General features: G+C 48.9%; 1 protein-coding gene across 1 annotated transcript in view; it reads left to right on the top strand.

Annotated features, from left to right (window-relative positions):
• Positions 1-15,084, top strand: part of LOC115314119 (acidic mammalian chitinase) — a 43,307-nt gene that overhangs the window by 1,220 nt on the left and 27,003 nt on the right. The window contains exon 2 of the mRNA XM_029973172.3: positions 10,714-11,008. Within this exon, the coding sequence (XP_029829032.2) occupies positions 10,714-11,008 (295 nt within the window). The remainder of the gene's footprint in view (positions 1-10,713; positions 11,009-15,084) is intronic.

The raw sequence follows: 15,084 nt of genomic DNA, 5'->3' as shown, positions 1-15,084 counted from the left end.
GAAAGGCTGCGCCCAAAACAGACAGGTTTTGCTGCCCGGGTGCCTGGGTGCCTTCTGTGCTGAGTTCGGTTCTGTTTTCCGATGCCGAGTGCCAACCAGCCATTAACGCGGTTTTATATTTCTGCGTTTCAGCAACATAGCAGCAACATCGCGATGGCAGTGTGGTGTGTTGTGAACAGAAGAATGGAATTATCGCCGATGTGACCTTGTGACAGTGTGTTCGCGTATCAGTAGTGTATCATGTTATGGGCTTAAGCTGAGCAAGTTGGTTCATTGCTTGTGAATGGGGCCAGCTGAACATAAAAAACACACAGAGAAAAAATATAACATTCGCACCGCTGGACTAGCAACATTTAATGATGCCTCTTTTTCCCTTTCTGCTAATCCTAGCTTGGTTACGGTTTTTCATTTTCTCTACACTAACTTAGATTTTTGAATCCTTTACACTAGATTTAGGTTTTCTTTTTCTTTACACTTAATTCGGAATTTCTTTTCCTTAAACGCATTGACCTTTCTGCTGTCGGAATGTTCTCATCCCTTTTCTTCTGTCTTCTTTAAGCGGTCTTCCTCCTCTTCTACCTTTTCCTGAAACTCATGTCACTCTGCAGGAAAATCTTTTCTGAGTTGTGTAGTGCAACGGAAAAGGCACTAACACAGTCCTCGCCTTTTTCTTCGATGGCTGGGGCTTCCAGTAGTTCACGGGCAAGTTGATTTTTATGTCGCCCCACGATGTTTACGTTGCACAACGTTGCCTCGCATTGGCATGTGTGATAATGGGCTGCAAGGTGTCCTTCTGCTGTCAAGTTTAGTAGAGATGTGGCATGCTCCCTGGTTCTATCATTAAAGGGGTACTCCGCCGATTTTTGAGCTACCTCAACTAACTATATTTTCTGACTCACCGGCTTCTACCCTTTCTGGTATGCTATTTAGTATCGTGAAATTCATAATAGTTTTTGCAAAATCGGCAAATGAAAATTATGCAAAAACCAACATTCAAATATACCCGCCCTTTTCAGTGCCGTGACGTCAGTGGAAGGTTAGCTTGCCAGTCGGGCGAACAGTCTAAAAAATAGAATATGCCAATCATTTGTTCCGTGCTGAAGCGCGGGTCCTGGAGCGAGCTTCCAAAGCAGTCATTTGACACCATGAAACTGCTTCGAATCAGTTGGGAACAAATTCTACAGTCCAAAGAGTGAACCCCTACACTTCCACTGACGTCACTTTTTCGCTGTTGCCAGTAGAGACTTTCAGTTTGAAAAACACGGTGAGGACCAAAATTGTAAATTCAACAACTTCGTGAAAAAAAATTATTTTGACCCAATATTTGGGATACTATTTTGGCGATGTTGTTTGGCGAGTTTAGCCAAATTTCAAGCAAATCGGGGACCATGAAGAAATCGGCGGAGTACCCCTTGAATACAGCGCCCTGTCTGTCCAATATAACATCTTCCACATGTTAATGGAATGTTATAAATGACTTATTTTTGACATTGTTACGACGCCAAGTTATGACGAAAATTCGCAACCACGCCAGCCTCGTACTAGCCTTGCCCGTGAAGGTAAACATGACATGGAGAACGCACTGGAGGCACCACATCTGCCGAGACGCATGGCGCTCTCCGATGGCTGCTCTTCGAGCGCTCACCGGAATCGGCCGATTGGTGCGAAAAATATATCCATCCGTTCAAAATATAAAGATGCGATTTTCATTACCAGATTTCGATTATCCTGTCTAACTCGTTTCTGAGCATTTGACGCATATTTCAATTTTCATTTCGGAATCCATTTGAAAAACGTAGTTGCTCAAACTCCAACTATGTTGTGCAATGTGGCGTCAGCAATGCGAAAGTGAGCGCTCACGGTTTTGACTCGGAAACATGCATCTAGCTTGTGTTTGGACTGTCACAAAATAACTGAAAACGAGAAATTGCTGGAGTGACTTCATAGGCAACCGGATCGCTGAGATCTAATTCTGAAGAAGAAAATCGACACTTGTCGACAAATTAGCGCCATAGATTTATTCCAAAACTCGAAGCGTCTCATCGCGGCGTAATTCCACGTTATGCATTGTGGCAATCAGTGGGAAGCAAAATATCCATACGCGCTCCGCTCCTATACCCACAGGCATACCTCGGCGAAGTCACTCACGAACTCGCTCACTCACACTCACTCACGCTCACCGCGACATGGTGAAGGGCTGTGAATGACTTCGTGAACTCGGACCAAGTCGTGATGTGAAGGGGATGTGACTTCGTGAATGCGGAAGGAGTCGTGATGTGAATGGGCGTGACTCCGTGAACGCGAAAAAACCCGTGATGTGAAGGGGATGTGACTTCGTGAACGCGGAAGGAGTCGTGATGTGAACAGGCGTGACTCCGTGAACTCGGAAGAAGCCGTGATGTGAAGTGGATGTGACTTCGTGAACGCGGAACGAGTCGTGATGCGAAGGGGAGTGACTTCATGAACTCGGAAGGAGCCGCGATGTGACGGGGAGTGACCTCGTGAACTCTGACGCACCCGTGATGCAGTGGTGAAGGACTTCGTGACTCTGGTGTATACGTGATGTGATGGTGAATGAATTCGTGAACTGAATTTGTGATGTGATGGGGACTGAGTTCGTGAACTAGGAGTCAGGACTCAGGAGATGTTGGTATGGATTTGCTTGCGTGTGCGTACTCTTGGCGACTGATAGCCGACTTGACATTTGGTAGTGTCTGCAGCATGTTGGTGCCCTTACACGCACAAACATGCTGTGGCGGTTAGTATAGAGTGTAGACGGAGCAGAAACTTGGAAGGAACTTCTGTTAGAGGCCAGAACGAGATTCGTAGGGGTGGTCTGGTAACGTTTGGGGGAGCAACTGCAGGGGCGTTTGCTTTGGAGGACTTTGAGAGAGGATGTGACATTTTGCGTGTGCGACTGTGCGCGGCTTAAGCGCGAAATCGGAAATGGGGAGGGGACTGTGTATTGCAGACGAAGCGGCACCAGCGCTTCCCAGATGGGGATTGGGGGGGAGGGGGGGTGATGTTTGGACCGGCACAGACTCAGCGGCGACTCGAACGAGTTTGGCGGGCCTCCGCTCTTCTGCCCCGATACTGCGGGCGTGCGTACCCGCGTCGCGTAGTACACGTGCAGCTTAGCGAACGTTAGGGGGGCTTTGTCTGTGCGCGGCAGACGTTTGAGCCTCCTGCATGGCCGTGGGGTTCCGTTTACGCGGCGCGGCTTGGTGGCTCCTCCTTTCGGTGTGTGTGTCTGTGTGTGTCGTTGTGTGTGGGGGGCCGGGGAAGGTGTCGTTTTGCCACTGTGCTATTCTGCCACGGGAGGATTTCTCTTCGCGTTGATTGCATCTGCGTGCGTCCGTGCGCCCATGTTTTTGTCTTTTGTAAGCGCGTGCGTGCGCGCACCCCTCAAGGAAACACAAATAAAACCGTCTTCCCGGAGCTTTTACGGTACTGGTGTGACCCTAACCGAGTATACAATGTTTGTTTTCTCGCTCTCGCTTAATAATGCTTACAGATGTTCTGATGCTGGTAATATGCGGCATACGCTCGTTTTTATCCGTCCACACGAAAAAGCGTGCGCCGGATTTGATATGTTTCGGCCGCTTCCGGATTTTTTCAAACGCTATTTAGCATCTAAGATCTCGGGAAGGCTTGACTCTATTCTAGAAAAGTCACGAAAGTTTACGGGCTTTATCCATATGCCAGAGAATTATGATAATTTTAAAAATGTGAGGAAGCAGCCGATTGGCATCACGGTTTGTCGCCCACGTTTCCTAACAAGCGCGCGGACCTGTCCGTTGCAATAACAGGCGGAGAGAATTTTACGTGCTCTCAGGCGTTTAGGTGGGGGGCTTCGCTTGCTGTTGCCGATAATAGGTTTCATCACAGTCGTGCATATGCCTGAGTTCTTGAATTCTAGGAATACGAACAGAGTTCTTCGATCTCCGTTGAACGTGAATATTGACTAAAGAGGTTTTTGTTTCTGTTTATTTGAGCAAAAGTCAGCTACTGGCACGATACTTGTCTGTAAAAGCCGGAGCCCATCAAAAAATATGCGACGAACACGTGGCGAAACTCAATCGACTAAGCAGCCTAGCCTTACTCCGTGAACAGCGCTTCGAACGTGAAGGCGGAGTTCGAGTGTTCAAAGATTCTTGATAAAATGACATAAATCTTTTCCAAAGGGGGAGGCAGATAGTCCGTCCCCATTTCTGAATTTATCTATTTTTTATGCTAGCTAGTTTTGCATACGAACCATATCGGCCACATTTTGCTGGAGTGCTTTTCATTTGAAATCGAGACCACTCTTCTTTCATAAGCGCTTAGACATTCGTCTCCTCGTTATTTTCCTGAGCAAGTGACTCATTCAAAGGTCTCTTGAGTTTTTTCAACAGCGTCGGAGCGATACGAATGGCTCTCACTTCGATCGGAAGTGAGAGCCCATCACACAGGACCACAAGCAAACCGCGATTGCGTTGTCATCACCGTCATCCTTCTGTTGCAAGCAGGCTACCAATGAAAAACAAGATGCGCGGTCGAGGTCGAAGTCAAATTCGAAGTAAGTGTTTATACGACGTGCAAGTAGGGGTACCAACACGTGTCTTCCGCGCTTGCGAACGTTATCGTGACCCATTGAAAAGAAGTAAATACCAAGAATATCACAACAATCAGCGGGAAACATAAAGGACGCGCACAGAACGCGCGAAGACGAGACAGAAAGGCGCGCGCCGTCATTGGTCAAAACGAGGTGTAAATAGCGGTACATCAGAGCTTCTGAGGGGTAAACAAACACACGAGGTGCGCAAAGAGCTGAATAAGCGTGTTATTTTTTAAACATGGAAAACTATTGAACCGGGCTTGCCGCGTTCCTTTAAACTTTTTTCATGCACGTCGCTGTGCTGTTCTGGGGCACGTATCGTCGGTTCACTCAAAGAGCTTTTACTTTCCCACGCTCTTTAGAGCCTGGCATTGCCCCTTTTTGTCAGATGAGGCGGCGATGTCCAGTTTTTCTGACAGGCTGTGTTCCCCGTCTAGAAGTGTGGACGAGCTGTTCACCCGTCCTCCCATCTTGCATTTCCCACCAGACCATGTTTCAAAATGACCCTTCTTTTGAAACAAAAACAAAATTAAGAACCTGCCTCTATTCATCTCAAAGACTATGTTTGATGTTCGCTGAAGGCGTCCTCACTGGCTCTGTCTGCTTGAAGAAATCACCGGTTATCAAGGGGAGCTGAGGGAGCGAAGACGACCTCTGTTTCCCTTCCTTTCGAGGTTAGTTAGCTTGCTTCTCCTTGCTAACGTCGTCTTTAATTTCACTAGAAAAACGATAAACGGTAGGGAGTTCTTGTAGACGGTTTTTGTGCTCGGTAACGATACCCAATAACGATACTATGCATGCACAAAAACGACAGAGGAGTATCGGGTATCCTTACAGGAATTATTGGAACAACACACAAAAGTCCCTAGTTTCTTAGACGTGTAAAGGAAGTATAAGCACTTGCTTAATTCGTCCCCAACACGCTCGTTTGTGATTAGTGCTTTTGTGTTTCAAGCTTGGGGTAAGGTTTTCTGTTTCAAGCTTGAGGCAACCTGTAGGTACAAAGTTTGACCTTGCCAAGTGTAGGGAAAAGTTCGCTGTTCGGGTTTTTCCTTACGTCCTTTGTCGACTCGTTGTGACCTGTTCTTTTTTGTTACGGGTTACGTGTGGAGTCTGTCGGTTTTGGTTTTAAGGAGCCTTTTGGTTTTTGTATTGAGGAGCATCTCTGTTACGCCCGACGCGCCACCACCGCGCCGTGACGTAACAGAGATGAGTTCATGTATAGGCGAATATGTCGCCGAAATTATGTTCTGTCTATACACGAACCAACGAACTCATCTCTGTTACGTCACGGCGCGATGGTCGCGCGTCGGGCGCACTTCCGGTCTGGAGCTGAAGGAGGAAGTCCCTATGTGAGACGTGTATTCTAGGGTTGTATTAAAAAAAAAAAAAAAACTGACAGAAACTTGCCTACTCGTCAAAACGCATGGGGCTGCACCAAAAGAGTCGAGAAAGGTTTGAAGATCAGTTTTCAAGTGCTCGGTTCGTCCGAGAACGTGGATATGTGCCGTGAAAATGGAAAACCAGTCGCCGTCGGACCACGATTGCTTGGGCCGGAAGCAGTTTGGGTTAAATTCACGGATACTTGTTGTCATCAGATTTGTTTGTTTTGTTCCGTCATGAAAGCGGTAATACCGCCAAGTTGTTGGGATCGCCTGCATGCGGACGTTCAGTGCGTCTTCAAGATCGAACGGCCGCCTGATCGCTCGAACTGTCGTCTGCTCTTTCAAACGCTTCTGCTCGTCGTCTGCTCTTTTAGACGACACCGGCCCGTGGACCAAATGTTGGCCCGGTACTTGCGATAAGAAGTGAGTGCAGGCCTCAAAATACTTAAGTTTGAAAATTGGTAAGCAGGCTCGATGTAAACAGTGGATACAAGGAGATGGTGATCGTTGTTACCAGTGACCATCAACGACTTGTTATGCCTCATTCACTTGGTCCGATTCTGCTTGCGATTTTCAGTATCGATGTTGAACATCTCAGCTACGGTTCACGCTGTTGTAACCCGAGCGACGTCATGACTGAAAATTGCGACCGAAATTTCATCATGCGAATCAGGCTTTAGCGTACCCTCTGCGGCGTCCACGCGGAATGAATCGCCGCATGTCACATTATTCACGCGAAGTTTTGTGGTATAGCGAGCCTCAGTAATGTCGCTGAGGCTGCTCAAGTAGTCAGGCATTGCCCAGGAAGACGTAGAATCAACAATTCCAACGCAGAAACCTGCGTTGGACTCACACCACCGCCGACAACAACGCAATTCAATGGTTTGTTTATCGGCGACGCGGCGAACTTCTTGCCCACACCCCATCGCGCATGCGCGGCGCCGGTGGCGTCGGCTAGGAGCGCTCCAGTTTGTTTGTAGACATGAGTTGGTGTATAAAATACAGTGGAAAAATGATGTGAAATGAGGTGCCACTGAGCACCACGTTTTACTTGCTCACGTCACGTCATGTGAGTATAACGTTAGGAAAATCATTTTTAAAGGGGCGATGCAACGATTTTTGTATTTTGCGCCAATACCGCTTAGGACGGATCCCTAACGTTAATGACCTGTAAATTACCCGTTCGTTTTTCACCCCACGCAATCGAAGTGGTAGAAAAAAATAAAGAAAAACGAGCAAAGTTCACCCCTCAACTCGCAGCCAGAACAAGCAGCCACGTGATCTGGAGCCGATTATATGCCGCCAGTGTTGATCATAGCCACGCGCTGGGGTTGGCAAGGCACAGGACACGCGCTGCGTTCCAGACATTGTTATGGTTCGGCTGTTTTCGTCATTGCAGCGCTTGGACACCGGACATACCCGAATGCTTCTCGAGCTATCGATTATCACGAGCCCAAATCGAGTGTCCACGCCATGCTCGGGTCCAACCTATGAGCCGCATTCACATATCGTCACTGGGCGGTACTACTACCGCCCAGCTACGTTACCAGGTTTTGCGAAGGAGAGATTGAATGAAAACGCTCGGTTTTGTCCTCGAAATTACAGCGCAACAAAGGAGTTTCTTGGCCAGTGGTGTTGCGTGTGAGTATCCTTGAGAACCACTAGTGCCAGTAAGCTCGTGTAAAGTGAAAAACATTCCAATTGAATATCGTTGCATCGCCCCTTTAAGTCTAGATACTGTAGACCTTGTCATTCGCAGTTTTCTCCGTTGGTAGCAGCCGCCTGCATTACTGGTGTTCTCGCGGAAAGTGGCGCACTAGCTCCCAATCAATTGCACAGCGCGTGCCATCCTGACTGAAAGCAATGTCAAGGGGTGAAACTAGAAGACCCTGTCTTCTAATAAAACGCTTCGTAGAGATTCCCGCTTCAAGAACTTGCGTCCCATCAAGTTTCCGAGTCTATTATATTCGCGAACACCGCCCCGTCGGACTTTAGCAAATGATTGACTCTTTGTCCAACAGATGTTTAGTCGAACTGTGGTAAAGTTTGAAGGTAGGCCAGTCGGTGCTGACACGTGTGACGTCACTGCTCCTCGCGCATACGCAGCACGGCTCGCCAGAAGCCACGCGAAACTGCTCAACCTCGGCCAGTGTAGACTACGCTACAAAATAAACTCCTAAAAACACGCTCCGATTCTATTCAAACATGAACTCCGAAAACACAGTACGCTACCTATAAAACGAGTCTATGCGCAGCCAAACCCCGGCGTAAAACAACGAGCGCGAGGCGCGCGTGAGTCGCGCGCCTCGCCTCGGTTCAAAGCTGAGAAAAGTGGAGTCGAGCGCCATCATTAGTTATCTCGACTGCATTTCGCTCAAAGTAGGTTGAGCGACACGAACACGCTCGGAAGTAAACATATTGCTTCGAGGTGAATGATCCAATGAGTGGTTTAATTAATGATGAGGTGTACTCTGACCAACGGGTTCGAACAAACCTAAGATTTCATTGCTTCGGCAAGCTGCAAACCTCTTAAAGAGGCGACCTCTTTAAGAGGTTGTTTAGGCGAGGCACTTACTTTTTTTATTTATTTGTTTAACTGACATACCCTCAGGGCCATCGGCATTACAGAGGTGAGCGGGAGTTAGAAGAGAACAGAACAAAGCTGTACACTTTGGAGCTCAGTCTGAGCTGTATAGATTATTTACGGCAATTTTTAAACATATAGTAAGTGGCAATTGTGGCAACAGATGTGGGAAGGTAGTTCCAGTCCACTGAAAGTTTTGGGAATGGATGACTCTTGTTTTGGAATGTCTACTTTATATATATATATGATGAAATCCGTTACAAAATATTAGACGGGTGATTCAGCGGTCGGCTGTGAAGTACTGCGTTATTATGGTATCTCTTATGAAAGTGACATCAACGCGCTATTTTACGACGTAAAGTGAGGTAGGCAACGATAGGCTGGTTGCCATGGATGAAGGCCGCCGCTGATGAAGGCCGCCGCTTTCCTGTTTTCGAGCTTGCCGAACCTTTGGCGATGGACGCTCGAACTTGAGTTTTGCTATCGTTCTGAACAGACCGCCTGGCGCGGTCTGTTTGGATGCCCAGTTTGCCGCCCCTACAAATGCCTAAACGTCGACTCGCGTATGTGATCTCTATTCGCTAAACTCCAATGCGCTAAAATGTCTTCGTTCATATAATATGGACTCGTATTAATGTTTGTAAGAGGTTTCACAAAAATCGTACACGCAGGTTCGTGTCTGTCTCTCCTTTTTGCCCCCTCGGCGAGCGGTCGTTGGCAAAAATATAAGCGCCTTCTCTTTTTTTCGTAGAAAAAACCGCGCGCAAGAAAAGGTATATATATGAAAAAAAAAAAAAGGACAGGCCAGAAGGTTTTGAGGTGGGGTCCCCTCCACAATCACAACGCCGACAACCAGGCGAAGTCTAGGGAGCCTTCATGTGCTCTTTGCTAGAGTGATGCCACCCTTTGTAATACCGCTCGCCCACAAACCAGCAGCCATTTGGTTCTGGGCATCCGTGGGGCTAATAACTCTCCCGGAAACAAGCACCTTATCTCACAAGTTCGGAGCAGGGAAGTCAAGAAGCCGCTCGCTCTCCACAGCATGCGCGCTCGATGAAGAAAGCGCGAAACAAAACGAAAATAAAAGAAACGGGACAACAAAACTAAAACCAGAGGGAACAAGCTAAACAAAGAAAATGACAAGTGCAGGGTGCGTCGCCAGGCCCAGCCCAATACCCCCCCCCCCTCACGCACACACACACACACACACACTGACACACACATCTGGAGCCGTCAGCGCCGCTGCGAAAGAACTTCGAGGATGGCTGAGAGCCGGAGGCAGTGGCGGTGGCCGCGGCTGCAGGGGCCGACGCCGCTTTCCGTGACCTCGGTGACTCGGTGAATGGCTGTGACTCGGTGAATGACTGTGACTCGGTGAAGGGCCGTGAAGTCGAACCGGTCGAACGACTTCATGAACGGGATCAGTTCACGGACGTGAGGGGAACGACTTGCTGAACTCGATGAGCTCGTGATGGGACGGTGAGCGACTTCGTGAATTCAGAGTTGGCGGTGATGGGATGGGGAATGCTTCATGAACTCTATAGGATTCGTGATGTGACGGTGAAGTACTTCGTGAACTTGACGGATTCGTGAAGTGACGGTGAATGACTTTGTGAGTTCAGAGATTGAGGTGACGTGACGGGGATGAGTTTGTTGTCCGGTTGAACTCCGTGATGTGAATGGCCGTGACTTTTGGACGTCGGTGTACTTTGTGATGTGAAGGGCCGTGAATATTAGACATCGGTGCACTCTGTGATGTGAAGGGCTGTGACGTTTGGACGTCGGTGTACTTTGTGATGTGAAAGGCCGTGACTTTTAGACGTCGGTGTACTCTGTGATGTGAAAGGCTGTGACTTTTGGACGTCGATGTACTTTGTGATGTGAAGGGCTGTGACTTTTGGATGTTGCTGTAATTAGTGATGTGATGGTGAGTGAGTGGGTTCGGAAATGCCGACCTATGCCCACAGGTTCCCAGAATGCAACGCGCGCGGTGACAGATTTATGGAAGTAGTCTATTCACAGGACGGCTCTCCGTGACTGTTTTTCTTGTGAAACTCGGCTGATAGAACGCACTATGTGTTAAAATAATAAACAGCTGAGACTAATACGTTATCCAGCGAAGAAGCAAAGACATTTTCCGCTCCCAGTTCCAGAGCTGAATGACGGAACAGCGGCGAAGCGCGTCTGCTACCTCAAAGCGTCCGAGTCCCTCCAGCCGGAGTCCCTGGACGTCACACTGTGCACGCACATCATCTGCGGCTTCGCGGATCTGGCCGACGGTGCCCTGGCTCCTCGCCACCCCGAAGACGCCGCGTACTACGCCCGCACCACTGCGCTGAAGCGGGTCGACCCTTCGCTCAAGGTCATGCTCTCCGTCGGGGGCGGCGGCAGCTCGGGCTTAAAGTTCACGGACATGGTCAGCACTAACGAAGCACGGACCAGGTGTGTATGCGTATGTGGCCAGGCACGTGACTCCGATTTCCGCCTGATGACGCCAGAAGTGTCATGACGTTGCCTGCCGCGATCCTGGTGGTGGCGCACAGCATGCGCCAGACGCCTGTTCTGTTGCAGGTTGCTCTCTAGCCTGACTGTCCACGGAAGCTTAGGCATGCATTCAGGGGTTGGGACGCCGCACGGCTGCAAAAAATCCGTTCGCCCATACTTTTTCTTTTTTTTTCGGAATGTTTGTACGCGACTTTCGAGACACACCGGTGTCGCCACTTGCTGCCTCTTTGGGACCACTTTGTATACACCAACTCATGTTTACAAACAAACCGGAGCGCCCCTAGCGGACGCCACCGGCGCCGCGCATGCGCGGTGGATGGTGGGCAAGAAGCCCGCCGTCGCCCATAAACACACCATTGAATTGCGTTGTTGTCGGCGTCGGTGGGAGTCCCCGTGCTCTTTTTCGCGTTGGAATTGTTGATGCTACGTCCTCCTAACAATGTCTGACTCCTTGAGCGGCTTCAGCAAAACTAACGAGGCAAAACTTTGCGTGAATAATGTGACGTGCGCCGATTCATTTCACGTGGACGCCGCCGAATGGGCGCTAAAGCCTGACTCCCACGATGAGATTCTGCTCGCTGTTTTCAGACGCGACGTTGCTCGGACTGCAAAAGCGTCGGGCATTACAAGTCGGTGATGGCCACTGGTAACAATAATGATAAACATGTTGTATCTGTTTACACTTAGCCTACTTACCAAAACCGACCTTCAAAAGTGTTTTGAGGCCAGCACTTAGTTTTTATCGCAATTACCGGATCAACGTTTGGTTTCCGGGCCGCTGTCGTTTGAACGAGCTGACAACAAAAAGCAGCCAAGTTTGAAAGAGCAGACGACAGTTCGAACGCATGCGTAATGGGGTACGGGCAAGAAGCACCACGTCCCGCGTCAACAAACCACTCGAATGTCACGTTGTCAACTCTGTGTGAGTCTGCCTACTCTTTTTCGCGTTGGAATTGTTGATTCTACGTCCTCATCGCAATGTCTTACCACTTTAATCGCTTAAGCGAAATTATCAAGGCTCGTTACGCCGCTAAACTTTCCGTAAATAATTTGACGTGCGGCGATTCATTCGCATGAACGCCGCAGAATGGACGCCAAAACCATGATGAGATTCTTCCAGCTATTTTCGGTAGCGACGTCGCTCGTGTTGCAAAAGTGTAGAAGGTAGCGGCGATGATCGACGTCGATACTGAAAATCGGAAGCGGGAACAGACCAAGCGTAACAAGTCGGTGATGACCACCGGTACCAATGATCAACATCTTGTATCTACTTTTTACACCGAGCCTACTTAAGTCTTTTGAGGTCTGCAATTACTTTTTATTGCAATCACCGGGTCAAAGTTTGGTCTACGGGCCGCTTTTGTTCGAACGAGCAGACGACAAAAAGCGGACGTTTGAAAGAGCGGACGAAAGTTCGAACGATCAGGCGGCCGTGTGAATTTGAAGACGCACTGAACCCGTGGGTGGTTCAGACAACTTGGCGGTTTTCTCTCGTTTATGTTGGAACAAAGCAAATACATCTGGCGACCACAAATGTTGCCCGCGCACGCAATCATAGTTCGACAGCGTCTGGTTTGCCCTTTTCACGGCTACTATCCACGTTCTCGGACGAACGGAGGGGGCAAAAACACATGAAAACTGATCTTCAAACCTTTCCAGACTCTCTTGGTACAACCCCCGTCGCAGCATTTTCACGAGAAAGCAGGTTTTTTGTCTCGTTTCTTCCAAGGGAACACAGGAATGCATGTCTGGCACGGCGACTTCTGCCCACCGCCACAGACCGGAAGTGCGTCCGGCGCGCCACCACCGCGGCGTGACGTAGGAGAGTTGAGTTGGTGTATACTTGGGCGGGATGAGACGCTAAACACGCCGGTTGGAGAAGTATAGCGATGGTCAACAGACGCTGTCAGAAATACGCATGCGACCATGGGCGTACCAACCGGGGGGGACAAAGGGGGCGCTTGCCCCCCCCCCCCCCCCCCCCCCCCCCCCAGTTCTCAGAGTGGGAGGCCAAGGCATGTGTTTTGCTCCCCCACTCTGAGAACTGGGGTGCTATGTTGCGCTTTTTGGACTCCCAGGAGACTAGGGAGAAGGAAGTGATGTCAACGACACAGCAAACGCAGATTGGGTGTTGATTTCGTTTTCTTCTGTCAACATCCAATCTGCGTTTGCTGTGTCGTTGACGTCACTTCCTTCTCCCTAGTCTCCTGGGAGTCCAAAAAGCGCAACATAGCACCCCTGGCCCACTGGGCAGGGCAAACATTGGCCGGCGGCGCCCAAGCGATACGAAGGGCACCGCCCCCCGGCCCTGGAGGGGGGGGGGGGGGGGGGGGGGATTTACCCTTCCACTCAAAAGTAAGTTGGTACGCCACTGCATGCGACACGTCCAGTGACCCTATTCGATGCTGCAGCAAGGCATAAGGCTGGGCCGTGGACACTGACAGATCCAGAAACTCCTCGTAGAAATAACGGTGTCGCAAGATGTCGAACATTGAACATAGTTTTGAGCCGCGCGAAGCAACCGGAGGAGTTTGCTTACAGCGTCGTGGAAATCAATCTTCGACTAACGACCCTTCATGTTTCAAAAATAGCGCAAGGTGCGTTGATGCGCGAGGCACGTGCAACGTGCAGCCCTTGGGGAGATCATGGCGGCACAGCGTTGCACTGAGCTAGATTAACGACACCATGTTCTTCCCAGAAGTGGCGCGCTCCACGTGTCTCGAGCATTTCCACAACAATCAATGCCGCCATTTTTCCCACGATAGAGGAGCTTTATCTTCGACAGGACACGTGGGGAGGATCGGTGGCGAAGTGGGCTAGCGCACACCAGCTAGCTAGCACCACCATCTGGAGCAAAAGCTCGCTCTGCAGAACCCAGGGATTCTGGGTTCAATCCACACCCCTGCCCGTTTCGATCTGGACGAGCATCGTACCGGCGTGCGGTCGTGTATCACTACTGTGTGGTGCACGTTAAAGACCCCAGGCTAGCGGTTGTACTGCACTGGCTAAATTGCTCATCTCTCCATTGAGGCAGACCAAGTTCGTGCTGTACAAGCATGCACGCACCAATTATTATTATTATTTTTTTTTTTTGACAGGACGCGCTCATGAAACGTTCCGCATTACATCGAGAACTATTGTCATTGACATTTTAAGGAACACGGGGCGTTCCCGAATATATCATTATGGCACCGCAGCCAACGCGATTGTGGCACTGACCAGTAAGCACGCCAAACAGCAAGCCACGAAAGCGAAAAGTGTCAACATAAAAAGTGCACGCCTTACAGTTTTCAAGTTGTCGCTGAGCATACAAGCAAAAACGATAGCACTCATCGATGGAGTCTTGAAACCGGAGTTTATACATCGATGCTTTGACCCATGCCGTCAAGTTTTATGTTTCTAGTTTTACCCGCGGTCTTATTATTTTTCCTTTTTTTTTTTAAACGTTTTTTACGGCTCGTCCGCGCACAACCTCGTCGCCTCGATGTGTTGTTTGCTGAATATAGTAGGCATGTAATCCTCTCAAGGCGACGTAGTTTACGCCATTGTAAATGTTATCACGATTGCCATATGCTATCTATACTCACGTGAATGTATTTGTCCGTCATGTTTGCATAAGGAATTCCTCTTCCGCGAATGTTGGAAACAATCACGCTTCTTGTATTGTGATTTGTTATTCCGCGTTCTTATAGGTAAATGTCGCAATATTATTTATTGGCAGTGGAGTGATAAAAAAACATTACTAGAATGCTCCACGCTTAGTAATTTTATGGCTGAACGCATTCCACCAGACTAGAAGTTTTGATGCAGAGGTTTAATTGCGGGAGAAACGTGAAAAAAAAACAACGGGAATTGCTTGTAACGCTGTCATTAAACCTGTATAAATGATTTTTTTTTCGTGCTTTTGCACTAAAATAGCTCCCTTAAATGCACGCTGAATATTATTTCGCCAGATATGTGAAAACCGGAAGTCACACAAAACCTACGGCACTATTTTTATTTGTTTTTTATTC

The sequence above is a fragment of the Ixodes scapularis genome, unplaced genomic scaffold, assembly GCF_016920785.2.
Source record: "Ixodes scapularis isolate PalLabHiFi unplaced genomic scaffold, ASM1692078v2 PGA_scaffold11__112_contigs__length_91849675, whole genome shotgun sequence".
NCBI lineage: Eukaryota > Metazoa > Arthropoda > Arachnida > Ixodida > Ixodidae > Ixodes > Ixodes scapularis.
This window is presented reverse-complemented; position numbering and strand designations above follow the sequence as displayed.